At 38.4% G+C, this 23787-nt stretch overlaps 1 protein-coding gene across 1 annotated transcript in view; it reads right to left on the reverse strand.

Moving 5' to 3' along the window:
- The window catches only part of DNAH14 (dynein axonemal heavy chain 14), a 150563-nt gene extending 144183 nt beyond the window's left edge, over positions 1-6380 (reverse strand). Inside the window, exons 1-3 of the mRNA XM_006916239.1 lie at positions 6301-6380; positions 4443-4574; positions 40-197 (exon numbers count right to left, since the gene is read on the reverse strand). Of these exons, the coding sequence (XP_006916301.1) occupies positions 40-197; positions 4443-4574; positions 6301-6380 (370 nt within the window). The remainder of the gene's footprint in view (positions 1-39; positions 198-4442; positions 4575-6300) is intronic.
- Positions 6381-23787: the final 17407 nt, after the last annotated feature.

Here is a 23787-nt window from a genome sequence, read left to right on the forward strand (position 1 = left end):
AGTGTCGCCTAAACAAGCCGAGTTGGTAAACCCACTTACCTAATCTGTCATAGGGCGCAAGGCTTACTTTCTTAACTTTTAGACAAGTGAGAGGTTGATCCTTTTTTCTCTTTGATTTCTCTTTCTTCTTATGAACCAGGGGAACTGGCTCTGGAGCAAGTACGTCTTGCTGAGTTCTACTTTCTTGGAGGTAATCTGAAAACAAAACCGCTATTAACTGAATAATCGCTAAGAGCTATAAACAATATCATGGGGATTCTACATACCAAGCAATGTAGCTGATCATTACGCAGTATTTACACAGGCTCGGAGTCAAGCTGCCTCGGTTCCGAGCTCTGTTACAAGCTTCACTTCCTACGGCTTCGTCATTTGCCTTGTAAGTTACCTGTCTGCCTTACTTTATTACCTTTAAAATGAGGACTGTTATAGTAAGAACCCCATCGGGTGTTACAAGGATTCGATTAACTAATATGTTCAAAGGACACAGTAAGCGCTTACTAAGGTGAATGTTATCGATTTTATTATTACAATAAATCCTTAAAATGTGAATCCCCATGTAAAATAAATGCATAACAACCCCTTTTTATTAATTTAATTTGGTAACTGAGCCCGGAAAATGTTTAGATACAGGTGCAGAAAAGTAACATCGGGCCTATTTCTCATATTCCTTCTACGACTTACCCCATGGGTGGATTTTCAACATGAAAAATGGGAAAACTATTAAAAACAGGGTTGTTGTTTTTTTAAAAAAAAAGCAAATACATTTTACTTTTGATCCTCATTAATTTCAAATATTTACACAGTGCAAAACACTGAGCTACAATCAAATAGGTGATAAGACACGATGATCTCAACCAAAACAAAATGAACACGAGTGAAATAGCCCGTAAGCTCCGTTTCGGCCAATAGTCCTGACGCAGAGGAAAGAGGACAGGGAAGGAGGGGACGAGGCTGAGAAGCTCAAAGGAGACCGCGCGCCTGTCTCGCTCCAAGGAATCGGAGGTTTCGTTGTGGGCTGGGGACAGGCCTGGGGATGAGAGAGCCAAGAAAACAGAAGGACTGTCCAGGAGAGGACAAAGAGAAAATGTGAGCGTCCATGAAAAGTTTCTATGGGACAACTGAAAACCTCCCTTTACCTTTAACACCCATTCCGAGAGTTTGCCCACCTCCTTGCCTTAACTGCAACCTAGTTATTCCCTGAAGGCTTCACTACGTGCAAACCTCTCGAGTAGTGTTTGTTTATACTCCAACACCCCATACACCTCAGGATTGGAAAGTGGGCTTATTTTCTTCCTGGTTCCCAATTTACTACTTCCAAATCGTTACAATTTGCCCTCTGGAGGGCGGGGATCCTCCTCCTCTGAAGCTCGTGCCTTTTCATGACGTCATGCTCTTCCCACTGCCACCCATCAACTTCCTGGTCACTCGGTCTGGAACCCTGGCTCCGAGCAGGGACTACCTTCTCCATGTGAACTCTGTCATGGTTCTGGAAGACTTTGGGGTTCATGAATGAAGACCTGTCTGATACTGGGCCCCTCCCCACACTTCCTAGACATCTCTAGCCCACAGTGACCAGCCGCTCCCAAGACTGTCCTAGTGCTTGTCATCACTGGCCGCTCTCCTTCCTGCTCGCTTAATGCTCCCGACATCTCCATTATTTGATGTCATTAGTTCCTTCGGTTTACTGCCCCCTCACTTTCTTACAATCCATCATCCTTCTATTTTTTTTCTTCCATCTTTCTGTTTATCCCGCTGAGATTATGTCGTCTTTCAACAACACTCTAATCAATATCCTAATGTCTCTCTTCCTTTTCATCTCACCTATAAGGCAAAACACCAGCCCTGGGTGAACTCCACTCTCTATGTCTCTATGCCTACATCCTACAGCCTGGTGCTGTTAGAGAAATCCCCACAATGGGGAGGACTGAGAACCTCCAAAATTCATTTTAATTTAAGCACAAATGAAACCTGAACACGAAGCTGAAATCCTACTGTTCACTGGGTTGACTTGCTCTTCCGGATGTTTCAATGGCTATTTCAGATGGTCTCCACGCTCTTCAAATCTCCAAGCCTTTACCTTCCTATCTTTCTACATCAACTGATCTCGTTCCTCACTTCCCAGGGCAAATAAAAGACGTCAGGTGACACTTCCTTCATTTTGCCATTGCCAGGTAGGCCAAGTAACCCACATCTGCACCCATCCTGTCCTTCTGCCCTGCTGACCAGCAAAGGTCTGTTTCTCCTTCATCCAAAACTAACCTTGCCCCCCTTTGGCTTAGACCCCATCTTCTCGTGCCTACACTACTAACTATGCCTTTTCTTTCTACTTCATATCCGAGCAGCTCCCACCTTAAATAGAAGCTATTTCTAGATCACATTTCCTCCTAGTTAGCAATCTATATCTTGTCTTTCTTCACAAACTTCTCAAAAGAGTTCCACATGAACACTATTCTATTTCTTCATCTACTATCTCTACTTCTTAACCCTTTCCGGCCAGGTTTTGAAACTCCGCTAACATAGCACTCAATGACCATATCCTTTGGGTCGGCCGACTCAATGGACATTTTCTGCCCTCATTTCACCTGAATTAACAGTGTTATCTGATGCTGTAGACCACTCCTTCCATTTCTATTGAGATATAATTGACAAATAATAACATATCAGTTTTAGGCATATGACAAAATAATCTGATCTTTTTATATATTGAGAAATGCTCACCGTAAGTCTAGTTAACATCCTTTATCACAGTTACAAATTTTTTTCTTGTGATGAAAACTTGGAAGATTTATTCTCTTAGCAATTTTCAATTTACAATACAGATTAACAATAGTTGCCATGCTGTGCATTATATCCCCATGACTTAATTTATAAATGAAAGTTTGTACTTTCGACCACCTTCACCCATTTTGCCTCCCCTACCCCCACTCCCAGCCTCTGGTAACTACCTCTCTGTTCTCTGTGAGTTTGAGGGGTTTGGTTCTCTGTTTCAGATTTCACATTTAAGTGAGTATTTGTCATATAGTATTTGTTTTTCTCTGTCTGACTTATTTCACTTAACACCCTCTGGGTCCATCCATGTTGTCACAAATGGCAAGACGTATGTGGCTGAATAATATTCCAGTGTGTCTGTGTGTGTGTATGTGTGTGTCACAATTTCTTTATCTATTCATCCATCGACGGATGCGTAAATTGTTTCCGAGTCTTATAAATAATGTTGCAGTGAACATGGGGTAGACTATATCTTTTCAAGTTAGAGTTTTCGTTTCCTTTGGATGAATATCAAGAAGTGGAATTGCTGGATTGTATGGTAGAAAGGAAGAGGAGATAGACGATACCGGATAGAACCCACGTTCCTGAGGACGTAGCAAAGGGGGAGCTCCAGACCTGCAGTGGTGGGATTTACCCCAAAGGAGAGGAGGCACAGTTACCCCAGAGACAAGAATTTACTGCAGATGGGGCTGGGGAGCTGGAAGTCAGCTGTTCCCACTTGACAACCTCTATTTTTCTTTTTTACTTTAATAGGAGGCACAGCCAAGTAAGAGAGCCTAATGGTTAAATTATGACAGTTTAAGCAGAGGTTGTGAGTAATGGGAGGAAGAGCTAAAAGGAGACAAGAAAAAAAAAAAAAAATGAAACCAGACAGCACTGAATGCTCACTGATGCTGGCCACTGTGAATTAGGACAAAGAACCATTTGATGCGATTGCGTAAGTTCGCTGCAAAAAGCCTTCCCATCCCAGGGATGAAAGCAGAGAAAATTGACAATTACGTCGATCAGAGTTCAAGTTCTGCCAAACTAGATGCGGAGGAAAGAAATGGGAAATGGAGTTAAAGATATCGGGAAGAGAGTGGCTGATCCAGGAAGTAAAGAATGGAGAGTCGAGAGTAACCTTTACAAAAGTGAGGATATAAAAAAGCCAGATAAAAAAAGGCAATTGTGGTTAAAAAAAAGATATTAGAAACGGTAGAATCTGGGATAGGAAGAAGACTAAAAAAAAATGGAGATATGTGGAGGAGTAATCAAGACACCGGTAGATGAGACAACAGAGGTCACGACGTCGCCAGAGAATGTCCCCCCGCCTGCAGAGCCTTTACCTCAGGGTCGAAACTGAGATGATATGCATGACAGAATGATGCGGACTGTAAGTTGCTAGAGAAATATCAGATATTCTTGGCAGTAGCAGTAATATCACTGTTATTTTTAATATTATGATCAGTATTTATATTATGTTCCCTTTAAAAGGCAAGGGGCCCATCTGAAGATATTGCTAATAGCTATGACTAATGAAATTAGTAAAGTACCACATCTTGTATTTTGAAAGTAGACTCTAGTATTTCAATATATCTCATTTGTTTTCTCAATTTTAATGCTATGAAAACTTCTTTCCATTCCGTAAAAGAGAAATCAACATGCCTGGATAGTAATCATCTTGATAAGTTTCTTCTGTTTTCTCTGACTTCGAAGGTGCAGAAAATGTTCTAAATGTTTTATATTTCCAGGTTTCCTTTTCTGTTGTTTTAGATAGCTGATTCTCTGATGGTGTGACATAATTGTAATTTTGCTCTTTATAAAGTCTAATAGGATAAAGGAAATAAGATGCTATGGTTAACATTCTCTGTAACTTAAAATGTAAATCTTTACTCTGTACTTTACAATACAATATAATATCTATCCTTTCAGGCAATTTTTGATAGGAATTTTGATAAGCAGATCTGAACATAGGGTTGATTTAAATACTAAATAGATCTAAGCGATATTGAAAATTTAAAGCTAAAAGAGACTTAAAAATTCTCATCAAATTTTAAGATGAAGAAATGTTAATTAAATTAGTGGCAGAGTAAGGTCATATACTCATATACAAGTCTACTCATTTATTACCCTCGATACTCATATATTAACCTCCTTTAAAAAACAACAAAGCAACCACCAACAACACATATCAAGATTAAAACCAAAGTCTTTTCACAGCACATGAGCCAACTGTCTACTTTCTAAGTGTTGGAAAAATCTTTTCATACAAACAGAACACAAAATCACTACCCACAGCTGACTTATGCAGTGGACCATATTTTTACAAGGCAGAAGAAATTCACGATTTTGTAATTCTTTACATACACTTCTTGGTAAAAAAAAAAAAAAAAAAAATACCCATTGGTATGTTAAACAAAAATACCTCATCACATGAACAAGAAGGTAATACTTCAAAGCGCAACGTCTTTGAACTTGTTTATAGCTTCATCAGGGATTCTTAAATCCTTTCCCTCTGAGCATTTTGTGAGTCCCGCTTGGTTTCTAAACACATTGAAAAGTTTCCTCTTCATTGAAATGCCTATCCATATACTTTTATTTTGGTACTGAAATGTTTACTGCTTTCTTAATAATGTTTAGTTCTTTTCACATTTTGGATAGTAATCTTTTGTCATTTTGTATGTGTTGAAAATGTCTTCTGGTTTGGACTTCTCTTTTTTAATTTCTTGATAAAGTCTTGATAAAAAAGAAGTTCACAACTTCATTATAATCTACTTCATCTATCTTTGACTGTGTAGGTTTGTATTGTTTATGTGTTACTTAAGAAATCTTTCCTTACTCCAAGGTGAAGACGAAATACTTTTTCCTTAACAGTTTCAAAGATTCACGTTTTAGAATCCTTAGAATTCATACATAAGTCCTTAAATCCTTGAGTTTTGAGTTGTGGTATGAGGGGCAGATCAAATTTCTTCCCCCTCCACATAAGGATAAGTAGTTGCAACAGCACCGTTATTAAACACTCCCATCTTTCCCCTCACTGACCTGTAACACCCATTGCATACTATTAACTATCTCTGGTTCTTTATTTTTATTTGTCTATCCTTATTTCTATATCATGCTGCTTTAATTACTATAGTTTTGCTAGCTGTAAGTTAAGATTCTCCAATTTTCCTTTTCTTAAAGAGTGCTTACATATTCTAGGACCTTTGCTTTTCTATATATTTTCTATATATATCTCATTGCATTCTCAATTAAATTTTATAATTTCCTCTGTAAAAGTCAAACACATCATTCGAAATATTATTTTTTCTAGGCACCTTATTTTTCATTATCATTACAAAATGGTAGTTATGATTTAATTGCATTTTCAATCTACTGCTGGATTATAGAAATGCAGTTCACTTACATATACCCCTCCCCCAAGCTAAGGTTTTCTACACTCCAGAATCCTCATGCAATCCTCACAGGACAATTTACATTTTTTTCTTGTCAGAAAGACTTACCACTAGCCATATATTGTTGAGATTTTAACTTTATTATATCTTATTTTACCTTGATTTTGTGTCACTCTCCTCCCTGTTTATGTCTTGATTTACTATTTTTGTTGTATCGATGGGTATATACGTCGCCATATTTTTTTCTGAATAGAACTATGAAGTAATGGGCTGCAAAAAAATATATTTTTTTACATATGGAAGATGATTTCACAGCTATGACTATAGGTATTCGAAACTGCATACCTAATCCCCAGCTTGTCACTAGGTTTAATGTAGTATCCCCATTACCTTCAAGTGTACCTTATGCATAGTGTAATTTCCAGACCCTTCACCACGATTGTCATTCTTCTCGGGACAGTCTCCACATTGCTTAACTTCCTCTCTAAAACAGTTTTTTCCTTTCCACATTGATGAGTTGATGTAAATACAATTCTAATTTATCTTAAGTTCTATACTGAAGATAGTGATACATTTTAAGATCCTCTCCTTAGGGAAAATCATCAGCAAGAACTTAGGGAAGGCCACAGAACGGGTAGCCTGAGCTGCAGAACTCACGTCACCATTCATTAAGTACGAAAAGGCCACATTCATAAACAGCCAGCATTCCTCAAACAGAACACAACAAAAGGGGATGTGTTTTGAAATGTGAAAATGAGACGGTCTCTTTCTGATCACTGAGGGAAATCTAGCAAGATACAGAAATTCTCCAAATAAAGATGCACTGCATGAGAGTATACTCTAGCTAAAGAATTTAGGCCAAGAAACTCGCCTAGAATCAATGTAAAATAGAAAAAGCTTCAATTGACAAGTGAACAAGCTTCAAACAAATCAAATAAGACAGACTGAAATAGGCCAGAGGCAAGAGTAGTTCTTACTAGAATAGAAATGATAGGAATGTCTACATCAGATATGAAGCAGAAACTACAATATCAGTGTAAGACAGTCTACCTAGGGATGAGACTTAGGGTGTAGACAGAGATCCAATCAAGACCCAAAGAGTATCAAGAACAGCCATAAAGAATCATTCATCGCAGCCAGGAATTGAAAGATATAACTTTCAGGCTCACACTCGAGATAAGATGAAGAAACATCCCAAGGGAGATACTCCGTAGGATTAAAAAAGCATCCCTGAATCAGATTCGTTCTGGATTTGCAACAGAGGTCAGCAGAATCTTTCGGGAAAAAAAAGACCAAAGATAAATATCTCAGGCTTGTGGACCGGAAGGCAAAATCTAAGATATTCCATAGGTATCCATGTAACAAAAGAGAGCACAGATTTCCACATATATCTCATGGATGAAATTCAATATAGTATAATAATAATTTAGTACAATTTTTAAAAACACAGGGCTATTAATAAGAAAAATAGAATTCTTTGGAGGAGGATAATATGTCACTTAATTAGGATTCAAAGTTTGTGTTACCTGTGATCAAATTGGTTGTGATTATTTCTTTATAAAAACCATTCTTAGCTTGGGGACCATATAAAAACAGGTGGCAGGCCATATTTGACTGATAGCCCATCATTTACCGGCCCCTACAACAGAGTCTGCTAATCCCAACACTGCTTCAACTTTGAAATGGCTCATATTTTCAACATTACCATCAGACATCCGATAAACATAAGAAAAATGGCTCAATCTCACTATTAATCTCACTCGAACAGCGAAAAAAATCAAGCAAGTTATTCTTTTTCCTATCAAGTGAAAACTATCAAGTTAACCTCACACTTCTCCACAGCGACATTCAAAGACCAGATCATTTCCTCAGGGAAAAAAGAGAGGCTTAAGAATTTTATACATAGCCAAGTTTCATGTTAAATATGAAGATCACAAACATTTTCAAACATATTTTTTTTTTTTGTAAAAAGTACATGATAATAAACCTAGTCAACGCAGAGATGAAGGCAAAACACATGGTAATAAAGAAAATAATAGTTAGAACATTAAACTCATTTAAATATAGAATTAAGTCAAAACAACAATGGATGGAAAAGAAAAGTGGTAATTACTAGTTAGAACCGTTTAACAATTAAAATATCTTATGCTCAAAATCGAATGCAGCTACAGCAGTTTTAGAACTTAGAAATCAAAGTTCAGAGGAGTAATTAATGTATTTAGTATTTTAAAGACTAAAAATGTGTTCAGTAAAGAAGCTAGAACATGAACAAGCTCAGAGGAAGAGAAATTAATATAATTGAAAACAAGCAATAATCGAGATCAATAAAACTAAAAGCTGATGAAGGAAAAAAAGAAACAGTATTCAAAAGGCTCTCCCTTACTTCCCAAAAGAAAAAGACACCAGGCCAAAAGAGTTTTACTAGTGAGCTTTATCAAACATGCCAAGAACAGAAAATCCTTATATAAACTCTCAGAAATAAAGGAAAGCTACAGAACTTATTTCTTGAAATGAAAATAGCAATGATTCCCAAATCAGACAAGAACAAGTACATGCACAAAAAATTTATAGACACAAAAAAGTTCATAACATTTATGAACATAAATGTAAATATCCTAAAATATTAGCAAATCAAATCCAACGATGTGTGTCAACGCACATATGTGAGATATATATAGATAGATGAAGTTTACCCCATGAATTGAAGTACAATATCTATTGTTATTAACGTAATAACATTCAAAATACTTATTAGAAGTTATATTTATCTACATTAGGTCACATATATACTCATCTGTATTTGTGTTGTGTGTGTGTATATATACGTGTATGTATATATTACATGATAAATGGTGGCAAAGTTTTCCAAAGAGTTCATTACTCACTTATGACTGAAAAAGAGCCAAGCCCTCATTAATCTAGGACTAGAAGAGAGCTCACTCGGCCCAATACACAACAACTAACCCTGCACTAGAAAGGTGAGCTCCTAAGGGCAGGGACATTGTCTGAGTCATGCCTGCTACACGGTGAATGCTCAGCAAATTCCCGCCGCGTGAATCCTGAAAGCGGGGCTCGGAGGCATCCCCCTGCAAGCTAGGAAATCACAAGGCCCTCCCTCCATTTCCGCCCAGCTCCCCGGGGCCAGCGCCCGGCCGGCCCTCCCAGCCCTGTCCCTCCTGGGCCCTCGCCCGCCAGGCTCGGCTGACTGATGGATCAAAGGCCTGGTGTCGCAGAGGGTCTCCGCCGCCCTTACCCCCAACGCTGTGGCCAGACGGCAGCCTCGGCCCTTCGCCCTTCAGACCCCCACACGCTGGACAGCGCCAAGTGAGGCCCGCCCAGAGGGCCAGTGGAGGGACCGCTTCACCGTGTCGCGCCGCAACCTCCTCGCCCCCCACCGAGCCGTAACCGCCCCACCGAGCCCGGCCGCCCCGCGCACAGCCTGCAACGCCCGATTCCTAGCCCTGCCTCGGCCTCCAAGGGCGTCGTGACAAGGGCGTCATGACACTGACCATGTCTTAAAAGTGGTGGCGGGGAGGCCAGGGTGTACAGTGTGGCCCAGAAATTTGCATTAAAGTCAGATTAGATATATAGTGCAAGTCGAAGACCCCAAGTCTAACCTATCGACCCCCTGCTACCTAGGGGTGGCCTACTACCTAGGGGTGGCCTAAAGGCAGGAGAGTGAGTGTCTGTAAAACAGATGACTCTGGGGACCCTTGAAAAGAGTGACTTCCGTTCAAGATTTTCAAACCTGTGGGCATAAACTTATGGTTTAAAAGCCTTGGTTGTTAGTAAAAGGTTATATCTGGAAGTGTGTGTTTGTGTGTGTGTGAAAATGCCTCTTTTTAAGTATCTTATAAAAAATTTAACGAGTCAATGTTCTATATTTCACTCACCCAATTCTTTACTGAGCACTTACTAGGTACCAGGCACCGAGCAAGGCACGCAAGACACATGGGTTCCTTTCTTTGCATTTCTTTGTAGGGGTCACAGAAGAGAAATAATACAGAGATTTGTTGTAGTCCACTATATTTAAGACTATGTTTCATTTTTAAAAAGTCCCACTTTTAATATTAATAAACTTGAATATGTAAGCATTCATCAGGTCACAGTAAAATTTGAGTATGAATTCGAATTTGAGTATGAAGCTGTTCAGAGTGTTTGAATATTGAGGGAGAGGAACAATATCACTTTAAAAGGAAAAATCATTTTGGAAATAATGTTACTTTACATGACAATAATTATCTCTGTTTGGTAAAATCAGCCAGAAAGTTGAGAGTCATAGCTCAATAAAACCATCCAAACAACAAACTGTCATTCAACAAACTGTCTAAAACAAGATTAACAAAAAACAAAGACCGTGAGGCCACCTTCTCCTCCAGTCACCTTCATCTCAACATATCACATGGCAGTTGTGGGGTGTCCCTTGCTCCCTACCCCAGTGCAGCTTATTACAAAGTCCTGTGGGTTCTATCCACTAACTGTTTAGTTTGTCACTCGGCTCCATCTCTGCTGTTTCAGCAGTGGGCAAAGCAATGGCCCTCAAACCAGGGTACAGTACCTCTGGAGGAAGCCAGAATTCAGGGGATTGGGATTATGTGTTCAATATTTTCACCTCAAGCATCTTCGCCATAATATCTTGGCTACAGCGTTTCACCACAGAACTAATTTGCCATAAGGCCATTTTGCCAGACTTGTCTTCCAAGTTTTTCGTTCATGGTATTCTACATTTTTTTTTTTTACTAGTTGATCTGCATTTGCATATTATCACATGTCCAGTGATAGACATTCCAAAGCTCTATAGAAAATGTTATCATTAAGTAAGACATACAATATTACTGAAAGATCCGCGAACTTATATGTGATTGTTTTCTAGTATAGTACACAACCTGGCCCAGGAAGTTTTATCACTGTATTTTCCATCAAGTCTGTCTACATACTTGTTATCAACCACTAATTTCAGACCACGTCTTCTCATTATCGGATAGAACATTATGAAGGCTAAGATTTATACAGTATAAAAATGAGAGGCTTACCAGAACTTTGTCAATAGAGAAATGAAATGAAACCAAACTGTCAACCAATGTTTTTATCTTGTAAGGCAAAATGGCCTTATCACTAGTTAGTTCTGCCACAAAAATATTTGTCGCCGAGATGTTTATCCTGAAGATGCTTATAGGAAAATATTTAGAACTCTGAGGCTAGTGATGGTTTTAAAAGAATTCATTTATAGAGCAAGGTCTTCACACATACCCTTTGGTATCCTCATGAAGATTGGCCCTTCCTAACCTCTCTTTCCAAAGCCCCTTTCGCCCACTTTACATGAGAAAGACAAGCCCTCTTCCTCTGGGATCCCAGTAGGGTGCTTCCCACATGTAAAAAAAAACCTGCAAGAACACCTAAGAGCCAATGCGTAAGAAAAGGGGAAGGGGAGATGATTAATTAAAGTCTATGTAAACGCACAGTAGAGCTTCTCCTTTTTCTGTCTGTATTTCTGTTAAGAGTGCAGAGTGGTGCTGCAGATGGCAGGTATTAGGATGTCCTGAAATCAGATTCTTGTGCAATGTGGACAGTGAATTGATAAGGACTTTCTTCTGATGGGCTCATCACTTCCATACCCCAACAGCGTCAAAGAATTCTTTGCTCTTTGTGGAGAGTTGAATGAATGCGAAACAGAGGATCAGTAAAAAATGTCGATTACTAAGTAGGGTTTTATTTCATATGGTAAAATGTAAGTGATATTTTTCAGCTGTCTGTAACACACATTTCTACCTAGAAATAAAAGCACCCTCCAACAGTGAAGCAGTGGTGGTTAGCGACACTAATTCTTTTATATAGAACTAGAATATTTTCTAGACCACCAGATTCTTCAAAACGCACTGGTTAAAACCTGAGGACTAAAATGTTGTGTGATTTCTTTGAAATTCATTCTGTTACACAATGAGTTAAAACATATTTAATTATATCATGAACTATATATTTCAATTATATTCAACCTTCATATTTTTATTTTGTAATATGCGTAATTTTTGAAATGTTTTTTAAATGTTTTCTATCTACTATCAAAAAATTATTCCCTAGATGCTGTACCAAATATTTTTTAGCTTCATAGAGCTTTCTTTCTCATTAAACACGTAGAGAAATTTTGATCATGACGTATATGACATAAATTGTTGTTTCTGAAGCAGTCTCTGTAATTCTTAATTTATAGCAAAAGCTGATGGCCAGTTTTTAATACCGAAGAAATATCATATTTTTAGCCACACCCCTTTTTTCATAAATAATTTATATCTTAACTACATATCACATTGCATTATTGCAATTTAAGTAATGAGAAATAGTATATAGATTTATGCTTATCTGTATAACATTAAAATAAGTAAGTTATATCTACATTATTTAATCTTGATTTGATTGGTTTTATTAATCCATTTTATAAACGCGGTTATAATTTCTTACACAGTGCTTTCTGTCATAGTTTTTGAAATGTTTTTTAATGAATTTATTTGAATTGATAAATGAAGTCATATTTTATGATCTAAAGTCGGTTTGATCTGGCTAATTGATTTGGCAATGCTAATTATATAGCAGACATTTCTCACAAATCCAATGAACTAAATAGACAGATTCATGGTTTTAATAAAAAAATATTATTGAGAGACATGAAAATAGTAAGAGTCTTTAACATTGTTTTGGCAAAGGCATACTAAAATTTTAAAAATACTTCTGTTTTCCTGTTTCTGAGAACATTGGGTTAGATGAAGTGCCTGCTAGTGAAAAAAATGAACGGTATAATTAAATGACTTGATTAAAATTTCAGTAATATTCGAGAGGAATACTTCTTTAAAATTGAGAAAACGAATGATTCTAGCGACTAGGTAATCAGCACCACCCTAGCTAGATCCCCTGACTCTGCCGCCTACTCCCCCGGGAGCAGAGCACCTGCAAGACCAGCCTTGTGCCCTATCTTCTAGACAGGCCAAGCTGTGTGACTCTTCCTGCCACCCCACTGCATAGGACTCCAGGGAGTGAGAATTTTAAATTTAAAGTTAGTCTTCCATATAATTATGAAAGATGAGAGAGAGAGAGAGAGAGAGAGAGAGAGAGAGAGGAGAGAAAACGTACTTTATTTAAGGAATAACGTAAAATTCCCATTGTTTAAGAACAGCTAGTTTCTGGTATTTTTAAATGGTTAATGGCAGGTATCAAACCACTACAGTTTTTAGATTCCCACTGAACCCCTTTAAGATAGAGGTGTAACAATTTCATTTTAAACCGTCAATATTTACAATACGGCAGAAAATATACCCTTTGTAATTGTTAAACATGATGGCAAATATAAATGTCATCTATAAAATCTATGATGGGACACATCATTTTTCCAATAATTTGGGGGATACATGAGACAAAAAGTTGGAAGACCACTGGGCCGAGGTACAATTGTCCCTTATCTTGGTCTACTGAAACATCCTTATGGCTTGTTTTCCCGCGTCCACCCTTGCCTTCCTCCTGCTCATTCTAGCCACAATCCCAGAGTGCTCTTTACAGAATGTGAATAGTCATGTCTCTCCTCTGTTTATGAAGCTCTGAGTACTTCCATTTTACTTAAGCTGTCTCAGGTGAGACGCACAATCCCAGGGACGCCCTAGCCCAGTGTGGCCAGACCCTGGCCTGCCTACCTGACATCATCTCAGTCCAGTCCCCGTCTCTCAGCTAATCACAGTGACCTTCTTGAGGCTCCTCACACAGGAAGCTCTTTTCTGCCTCAGCATCTGTGCGTGTTGTTCTCTCTGCCTGAAATGCTTCTTCTTTTAGGTTTCACCTCTTTAATTTCAGCTCAGCCTTCAGGGAAAAACCAAAATATCACCTCCTTAAAAAGGCCTTCCTTGGTGCCCCAATGTAAATTAGGTCCTCTGGCAAATATTCTCCTAACACCCTGTAAATTTCCTTTATGGTGCTCATCACAATTTATAATTACATATTAATTGCTATAAGTATTAGTTTAATGCCTGTCACACCCACTAGGCTATACTCCATGAGGGCCTGTTCTCTGTTTTACTTAACACCATATTCTTAGCACAGTAGCTAACACATAGTAGGTTCTCAACAAATTCTTATTAAAGAAATGAAATAAGGTTGCTAAATAAGGAAGCTTTTTTTTCTTACAAAGATGTGAAGACCCATGTAGGTCTTATACTTTCTTTCACTTTTTAGCTCTAAATTTTGAAACCGAAATTCATTTATTTTTTAAAAAATTCTCCAGACTCTTTTTTGATAATTCCTACTTCCTTACAAGTATGAAAACATACCTAAAAACTCACCCTTTTGGTTAAATTTGCATCAGTTATACAGCCTGGTGATGTTTGTATGTGTGCCCATTTGAATTATGGTTTATAAATGTTAACTCTTTTTACACATTATTGTAGTGGATCTTTTAAAATCGAGTGCTTGTCAAATTAGTCTGTAGTTTATCATATGCAACATGAGCACTTTCATATGCTCAGATAAAAAAGCCCTGGATTGAGACAACCATTTGCTCCAACACTAACTCTGTGTTTTTAGGGCTGAAAGAGAGCTTGAAGGTTATCCCATTTTCTAAAGGAGAACGATTTTACATTGTTCAATGTACTATTCTTACATCCCACAGATAACTTTCGTTTTGCTTCCCTAAATTAAATTTACTCAATATTAAAATTATTTCCTACCAAAAAATAATCTCCAAATGGTGAGCTTAAAAGTTAAAAGTATTGCTTTGTTCCTTTACACACTTCTAGTTCTTTTGCCACTTTTAAAAAGGTATTAAGAAGTAAAATTCAGTTACTTTAGGTTATCTAAATACCCACATTGCTAAAAACCTGACGGGTACCTATAAATCAGCACTTAACTGACTAATCTATTCTTGGTTAAACCTAATTTGAATTTCAAAAAATGTGAGTGATGATTAGTCTTTGATTTTTTTTTTTTAAAATTAATTGCTTAAATCCAAATTTGGAATAAAATTCACTGACAGGTTTTCTATAAAACAGTCTAACGGCTGAGTAGGACCAATGTTCCAGCAAAGACTGAGGTCTCACACTGGACCTGTCAAACATTCACCTTCGTCATGCTCAGGAGAATGATTGTTTTCCCACTGATGCCCCAGGGCCGATGTGGACTTCCTTCTACCAATCTCAGTATAGAAGCCCCGTTAGAGACAAAAATATCACTCAAAAATGTTATTCTTTATTTTCCTACTTCGAGAAAACTACTAGATATTTTAATTCTGTAACAAAAAGAAAACTTCTGAGAATTCGTTCACTTGTTTCCTTTTTTGACAAGCTTACTAGATTGCTGGATTCCTTGAGTATGTATACGAGACTTAAATTTTATAAAGCAACTTAAAATATTAAAAAATGCAAAGAATAGTTCTTATGTAAACTGCATAAATGGGTAAGGAGGAACTCATTCATGGGGTGTCATTTAGATTTTTAGCAAGACTTTAGGAAAAGATTCTCATGATGTCCTTATGGACACGATGGTGATACCATGATGAGGTGGGTTTCTGAGTAGTGGGAAAATGTTTCTAAACACCACGTTGCTAGGCTGCTAGGCTCTCCTTGGCCCGATGTCATTCAAAGTTTATTTTAAAGACTAAGACATTGACATCTATGTCACGTTGACCTAAAACTGGGATAGGGTCTATCACATCCAAGAGAACCTCAAGAAACTGGAGCAATAGACCAAGTCTAGCGTGATGCAATTTCACAGGGGTGCAAGTAAAATGTATTTGGGTCTAAAAAACTAACTCTGCCGAAACATAAGGGGTTAGTTAGAGGTGTTTAACAGTAGTAATCATGAAAAAAATCTTAATGTTTTAATGATAGTCGATTGTGAATTCATCAAGTTATTAATATCATTTGACTGACAGTAATGCTAATCCTCAAGTATCCTGAAAAGTGAGAAGAGACATATTCTTTGATGGGCAAACTGATGCCCAATATGATGGTATATTTCTCACTAGTCAAGCTACTTAACCATAAGTCCCACACCTTGAAAAGTGGTGAAGTCCTTGCCACTGGAAAGAAATGTTTAAGCAGAGTCCTGACAAGCATTTAAAGAGAATGAAGGGAAGGTTGATGCCCTAGATAGGAAGTTGGAGCCAATGATTTATAAGGTCCCTTCTAGATGACACTGCGATGACAGAATTTTCATCACAATTGTCATTAGTGCTAGGATGCTGGTGAGCCACGCATGCCCATAATAGACACTCTACCGCTGTCTCTGCTACTAAGCCAGGATGTACTTTGAAACCAACACCTGTTTAGAGTTGACATTCTAGATGTCCGTGTTAGTTACCTGTGGCTGCTATAACAAATTTTCACAAATTTGATAGTTTAAAATAAGGACAAGTTGTTCTTACAGTTTTGGAGAACAGAAGTCTTAAATCAGCTTCACTAGACCAAATTCAAGGCTGCAGGGCCATTTTCCCTGCAGAGGCTCCAGGGGAGAAGCTGTCCCTTGCCTTTTCCAGCTTCTGGTGGCTGCCAGCATTCCTTAGCTTGTGGCTATATCACCATGATCTCTGCCTCTGAGGTCACATTGCCTTCTCCTCTTCTGTGTGTCAAATCTCCTTCTGTGTCCCTGTTATAAGGTTACATGTGATTTACATAGAGAGCCACCAGATAATCCAGAATAATCTCCCATTTCAAGATCCTTAACTCAATCACACCTGCAAGGCCCTTTGTCACCATGTAATGTAACATTACATAGGTTCCAGAGATTGCAACATGTATATCTTTTGGGGAGGTGGTTATTCAGCCTACTATAAAGTCTATACACTATTCCTAGGAAAAATAAAATAAAAATTAATGGAATTAAAATGTAAAATAATATTGCAGTATAACACAAAGCATGGATTTCATAGGAATCTGAATTTGAATTCTGGCAACTAACTGCATGACCTTGGGTAATTTAATAAAATCTGCAGAGCTTGGGTTCCTTGCCTGTGAAATGAAGGTAATACTTCATCTCACAGTATTGTATTAAAGGTGAATGTCATGGCAAGCACTTATCAAATTGTAGCTACAATTATTATTATTATTATTATCATCATTAATTATTAGTAGTAGTAGTCGTAGTATTTTGACAAAATGATAGAAAGATGCCAGATTATAGATTCACAATTTAATAAGACGGCATGCTAGTGGCTCCTCTACTCCTTTTCTCAACTTCCCAGTAAAATACTTGAGATGATACCTAAAACAACAAAAACTCACTATAACTCTGCAAATGAGTCTATTGGGAAGGTCTACCAAAGGTGGAATGTTTGGCAATTGGCTGAGAAATACATTCCTGAAATCTACATATCTCATCTTTCGAAACATAAGAGCAAATATAACACCATAAAGAAGGTAGAGAAAGACTTGGTCTCCAGCACTGCACTGAGTAGGAAACCATACAGCTATGCCTTTACTGCACCAGATAATTTACGCTTCGGCCATACTGATGACAGCTTTCCTTGTCCCCATGTTCCTATTCGGAGACTGCAACTCCTATAATACCACATAACCAGTTGTGTCTAGCGCAGGACAGGCTGTATGGTGATGCCTTATACTCTAGAAGCATGTGGGCAGGGCCAAGAAGGAATGGACCTTGGGAGCAGGGCATGTCAAGAAGTGGAGTCTTTTATTTTGTACGAAAGAAATCCTATGTATTGCATCGGTCTCTGATAATCAGGGAAATCAGCCATAATGATAGGGAAGATCTCATTAAATAAATACTATAAAGACAGAAATTGGGCTAAGGGTTATTTATAGCAAACTTAATGCTGATTCTACATATGAGAGAGAGAATCTGCCAGCTCCCCAATTAAAACTGAGAAGAGCTAAAGACATGCAGTACACCTGGGCTCTTGGCTCACACCAGGCTGGATGTTTCTTTATTTGAAGATTATTCAACAAAGAAAAGAACACAACAATAATAGCAGCATGCTGTCTCCAGCCATGGGACATCTACTAGAAACCGTGGATCCCCACGGCTCCCGTGCTCTGAAGCAGATGCCCACACTCTCACTGCATGCCCAAGCCCCTGGCTGCAGATTGCCAGCTTGCGTTCCAGAGGGTGGCCTATGGCTCGCCCAGCAGCTCCAGTCTGGCCAAACCAGCGAACTTCTCTGCTACTCAGTGGGCTAAACTACATCCCTCCAATGGAGATCTGAGCCCTTTCCAAACTAGTCCCTCCCGACTCTCTCTGTCCTAGGGAACCAGATAGAGTTTCCCTATATCTCATAGCTATGCCTTTATCAAAGTTAATAAATTTTCAAATTAAATCTCCCCAGTTTAGCCTATTGTATATTTTCTATCTCTTGACTGGACTCAGACATCTACAAGTTCTTTATGTGCATTAACTCATATATTTCTCATACAACTCTATGAGGTGAGTACTATTTTTCACCCCATTTTTCAGATGAAGAAATTATGTGAGGTTAGGTAACTCACACAACAACTGAGACTTTACCTTTAAAGTACTTTTAAGTCTAAAAATTTGGAAGAAGGGCATGTGCTAAAAAAATATATATTTTTTGTAGGATATAGAAGAAAATTTCTGCAAACTTCTGCTTGATTTTTCTCAAAGAATCAAGAAACTATAGCCTTTCTGAAATAGGAACAATGGGCCATAAAAAGTGAGCCATCAGCATTAGAGGCAGAAAGAGCAAAAATAATGCTGCCGAAAACTGAGGGAGAGATGCGACAGTCTAGGGGAACAGTCTAGAGAAAAAAAGGGGTGAAAATAAGAGGGTACGTGACAGAAATTCAGGTCAAAGACGTAAAGGCAAACCTACAAAATTGAGATCTTCCTGGAGAAATCACTGGAATAATGGGATCAAATACTCAGCACAGATTCCAAGAAGAAATGGAGACTCCTCTTGCTCACTGAGGGAAATTTTTAGAATGATTATTATACGATCTCCTCCAAACTCCTGTAGCACTTTGTTCAGGCTGTGGCCTTGGCCGTATTCTGTCTTGAATGTGCTCGAAGTGCACTGAGAGAATCATGTTCCAAATCCAGGTCCTTTTACGTATTATCTGTGTGGCTTTAATGAGTCTCAGCCCCTGGGTCTCAGTTTTATATCTAACTTATACTTAATACCTCCCTAAGATAGTTAAAGTACAAATTGGTAGTTCCCAAAAAAGTCGTGGTGATGTAAAGTATAGCATAGGGAATATAGTCAATAGTATTGTAATAACTGTGTATGCTGTCAGATGGGTACTAGATTTACTGGAGTGATCATAAGGTGTATAAATGTCTAATGTTGTACACTTGAAACTAATATAATATCGTATGTCAACTGTAATAGAAAAATAAGAAATAATTTAAAAAACAAGGTTATAGAGTGATGTAAACGAGAACATATGTGGAACTATCTAGACCAGGAGTCCCCAACCACTGGGCCGTGGACCGATACCAGTCTGTGGCCTGTTAAGAACCAGGCTGCACAGCAGGAGATGAACAATGGGTGGGCAAAGCTTCATCTGTATTTGCGGCCGCTCCCCAGCACTAGCATCACCGCCTCAGCTCCGCCTCAGATCATCAGGCATTGGATTCTCATAGGAGCACCGGTCCCTGGTGTCAAAAAGTTGGGGACTGCTGATCTACACAATGACCCCTGAACCTGAAGTTTTATATTTCCTTGTAAACGTAAATATTTAAGGACAAAAAACACATCTATTTTGTGTGTGTGTGTCTCCTGTAGCACCTAGCAATGATAAGCACCCCATAAATATTTATCGAGCATGTTTAATTTAAAACAAAGGCCAGGATAATAATATCTAGATCTATCAGACTTTCACAAAAGGAACAGTTGGGTTCCATGCAGATTAGAAAAGTATCGATGAACAGAATTGATTGTGTTTGCAAACAGAAACAAAATTCATTTGTTATTGCTACTTGCTTTAAGTTCAATGTTTACAAAAGATGATAAACATTAAGCCATTTTAGTATGGTGGCAAATTTTAATAATTTTCTCCATTTTATGTTATAACTGAAACACTTTACTTCAATATACTATAATTTACTATAAAACTGTAGTGCAGAATGGTGAATTGTAAGTTTGTTTTCACAAAAAAAGAAATTGATTCAAAATGACAGGAGAAGATTACAGCAATTAATATAACCATCCAAAGCAATATTTTCTAACCATATAAGATGGCTAGTATAGTCAGTAGAAATATGCAATAATTTGGATTCACAAATATGTCAACTTTAATCACGAACCTTAAATTCATAAATATATATCAAGTCATAAAAGTCAGTATCCATCTAGTGAAAAACCTAATGACTTCTCTCAACCAGCTATGGAAATAACAAGGTTGAATCATATTAAAAACCAACGTGACCCAAATAAAGTTTTCTCAGACTCTCATCTGTCACTTCTCAGCCTTTTAGCTAAGATCAAGTGTAGACTGTAGTCTAGTTCACATACTGCCGATGATGTTAAGAGTAATCACCCCCAGAGAACCACCCAAGTCCAGAATGGCCCTAAAGTTTGAATTAGTATTCTCCTGTGTAGACACGTTGTCTTTCTAAAGTCACTAGACAGGTTCCACTCTGAATTGAATTCATGGACAGTTCCCAGACTGACCTGCTCAGTCATGAACCTTACAGATTTGCAGATTAAGTCTGGAGAAATTATTCCAGCAAACTAAGCTCTGGGAGCCGTTCTAAGGTTGCATTTCATACTCCACAATAGGGCTTACTTCTGCTTCACCAGTTTTGCAACTTCTGCATTGTTTTTACACTGTATTAAATATTTAGGGCTCCTATGATGTTCAAATCCATCTAGATTCATGGTTCTTTCTCTGCTTCCACACAATTTATTTACCCAATTTAGTCCCATTGGGAGCATGAATCTTTCTTGGCAATGCTCTAGTAGGGAGTGTATTTGAATTCGGAAGAACCAGGAGGGGGTAGAGTTGGAAGAAGTGCCTTCTTACACTTAGCTTGCCTTAGAGAATTGCTGATTTTGATGGTTTCTGCTCTCTGATTTATGATTTATATGTTTTAGCTAAAATAATCAATTTGCCACCCCACTAGAAAGAGGTAGGCAGGAATCTCTGTGACTTGAGTTTGTGGAAAACCCTACGGTAGAGTCTATTTCTAATTAGAGATAATTTCCTCTCCACCTGATTCATTTATGCTGCTTAATTTTCCGTTCTTTGAACCAGTGTTGCTAATTTGCATCAAACTGCTTAAAATGACAGACTAACCTTCTCGCTTTCTACAACTTTCATAACCAAAGTCCCTAACTTACTGTGAATTCTTTGATTTTTCTTTCCCTGTAATTAGATCAGAAGTGGATTTTCAAAGGACACATACGATTAAACTTGAATTATGCATTAGTCTATCGGATTACGATCCTCCCTGGCAGCTAAGTGATTTTGGTTATGGGTGTGGCATGTGTAACCAAAGCAGGTTGTGGAAAATAAAAGAGCCATAATCTTGGGGTCTGGGTCGCTGCCTTCGGGAAGCAGCTGTGAGGACCCAGGATGCCATGCGGGAGGATATAGAAGGAAGGTGGAAGAATCTGGAAGGCCAATTTACTTAATCCCAAGGACTTGGAGCCTGCCCTAGTCGATAGTGCCATCGACTGTCGTGAGCATTCTTAGGTGCGTGGCTGCAGTAACCCCCCTGCAGGGTCCCAGTTGCCTACGGTGGCTTTTCTACTGTCTCTGTCTCGCTTTTTCCACTCCCTCACTTGCATCTAAGTCCTCGTCTTAGGGTTTCTTTTGTTCCTTTCACCGAGGGAATGGTGTCTTATGTTTTATTTTTATTTGTTTACATTGTGGTGATGAGGGGTGTAAAGAGGTATTTATACTCGAACGTGGCTTTTGAGAGAGAGGAACAGTTTGCAGCATGAGTCCGACTGGGAGGAGGAAGCTCCCTTGTCTTTTCAAGACTCCTTGAATTCTGAGATATAATTTGCGTACCTTTATAAAACCCCTCCTTCGGTGCCGCTGCTGTATAATTTGCACAACTGTTCAGTAGACTGTTGTTTTTCAATCCTGGCTCACATCAAAGGCACCTGGGAAGCTTTAAACACACAAATTCCTGGACCCCGACTTTGATCTGCAGAATTCGTCTCCCTGTGAGTGTACATGTGGGTATGTGTGTAAACCCCTCAGATGATTCCGATGCACGGTTCAGTTTGAGAACTGCACAAAATTTAATGTCATTCTTTCATCTCATTCCATTAATTGGGAGGGGGATCACAGAAGACAGCGGGGAAAGACAGAAAGTGTGGTTGTGGAGGCTTGTGGTATGAAGTAATTGAGACATTTGAATTTTACAGCTACATAATGAAGATGATTTGATGACAGTGTCAAAAGGCTGTACCAGGGTCACTGAGATGCCTGTCAGATTTGTCCTTCTCTTTTACAGCTTGTAATTTAAAGGGTAAGAGCATAAGCCACTTTGACGATAAAGTGGAATCCTTGAATATGGTCAATGTAAATGTAACCTTTAGGTAAGGAAAGAGGAGAGACAATATAATCAGTGAATCAAATGCAAATAATCAGCACCTCTGTGTAGTACTGGCGCATAATAAATTACAAGGCTGAGATTCTCATAATGTGATATTTGGGCAAAAAAATAAAGAAAACACCTGCAACTCATTCTGTGAATTTAAAATGTGATTCTCTTAAGTCTCTTTCAATACATTAAACAGCAGATATTAAACCAGCCCCCCCAAAAAATCTTGTGAAACTGTAAATCTAGAAAGCAGATACAAAAAAATAACTTTCTTCACTTGGTGTTTATTTCTTGAAATCATTAAACATGAGACTTTACAACTCTTTGATGAAATTCAAACAACATATTACATTTTCTATTGCCATAAAACACTCTTGCAGTTAAATCTGTCAGCCTGCCCAGTTTCCATCAATCCCCAGCATTCAGCAATGTCAAGAAAGTGCCATAACTGGAGTAGCTGGTTTCTAAGAGTCTTATGTCTTCCCCTTTGGGCAGCTTCTATAAGTCATGTGACTCCGTAAGAGCTCACGCACACTACCAGGCCTGGGACATGATTAATAAATGAATAAATGAATGAGTGAATGAATGCATGCATGCTGCACAGACCACTTCCGCACTCACTCACTCTCTTACTCTCTCTCTCTCATATTCCAAACTGGCCTTGTCAGCAGATTCTCACATTCCACAATAGAGCCGTCAAATATTTACTGAGCACGGCCTATGTCAAAGATAAACACAGTTGGACATTAGCTAAAGTAGTGAAAACAGATTTTGTTCGGTGACTTTGACAGGAGGAGAAAGAACTGAGCTCCACTCTGATTTATGCAGGACTAGGAGTTTTAAAGTTTCGAGAAGGAGGGAGAGAGAGAGGGAAGAGGTTTAAATCATCAGAAAAGTGAAAAATCACAAAGCGTAGATTGGTATGAACGTGGTCTACTAGCTGGCAGTTATCAAAGTTCAAATTCTATCTCGCCGCAGAGACGGGTAGCAGAGGCCCTGTCTTTCCTGATGGCTTTCAGGTCCCTGAGAAAGACACTCCCGAGTTATAAGAGATACGTACACATCTCAGAGGGACAGAGAAGGATTCATAATTGTAAGCCCATTTTAGTAGATGATCGATGAATTGGTCAGGGGCCTATTG

The sequence above is a fragment of the Pteropus alecto genome, unplaced genomic scaffold (assembly GCF_000325575.1).
Source record: "Pteropus alecto unplaced genomic scaffold, ASM32557v1 scaffold65, whole genome shotgun sequence".
Classification (NCBI taxonomy): Eukaryota; Metazoa; Chordata; class Mammalia; order Chiroptera; family Pteropodidae; genus Pteropus; species Pteropus alecto.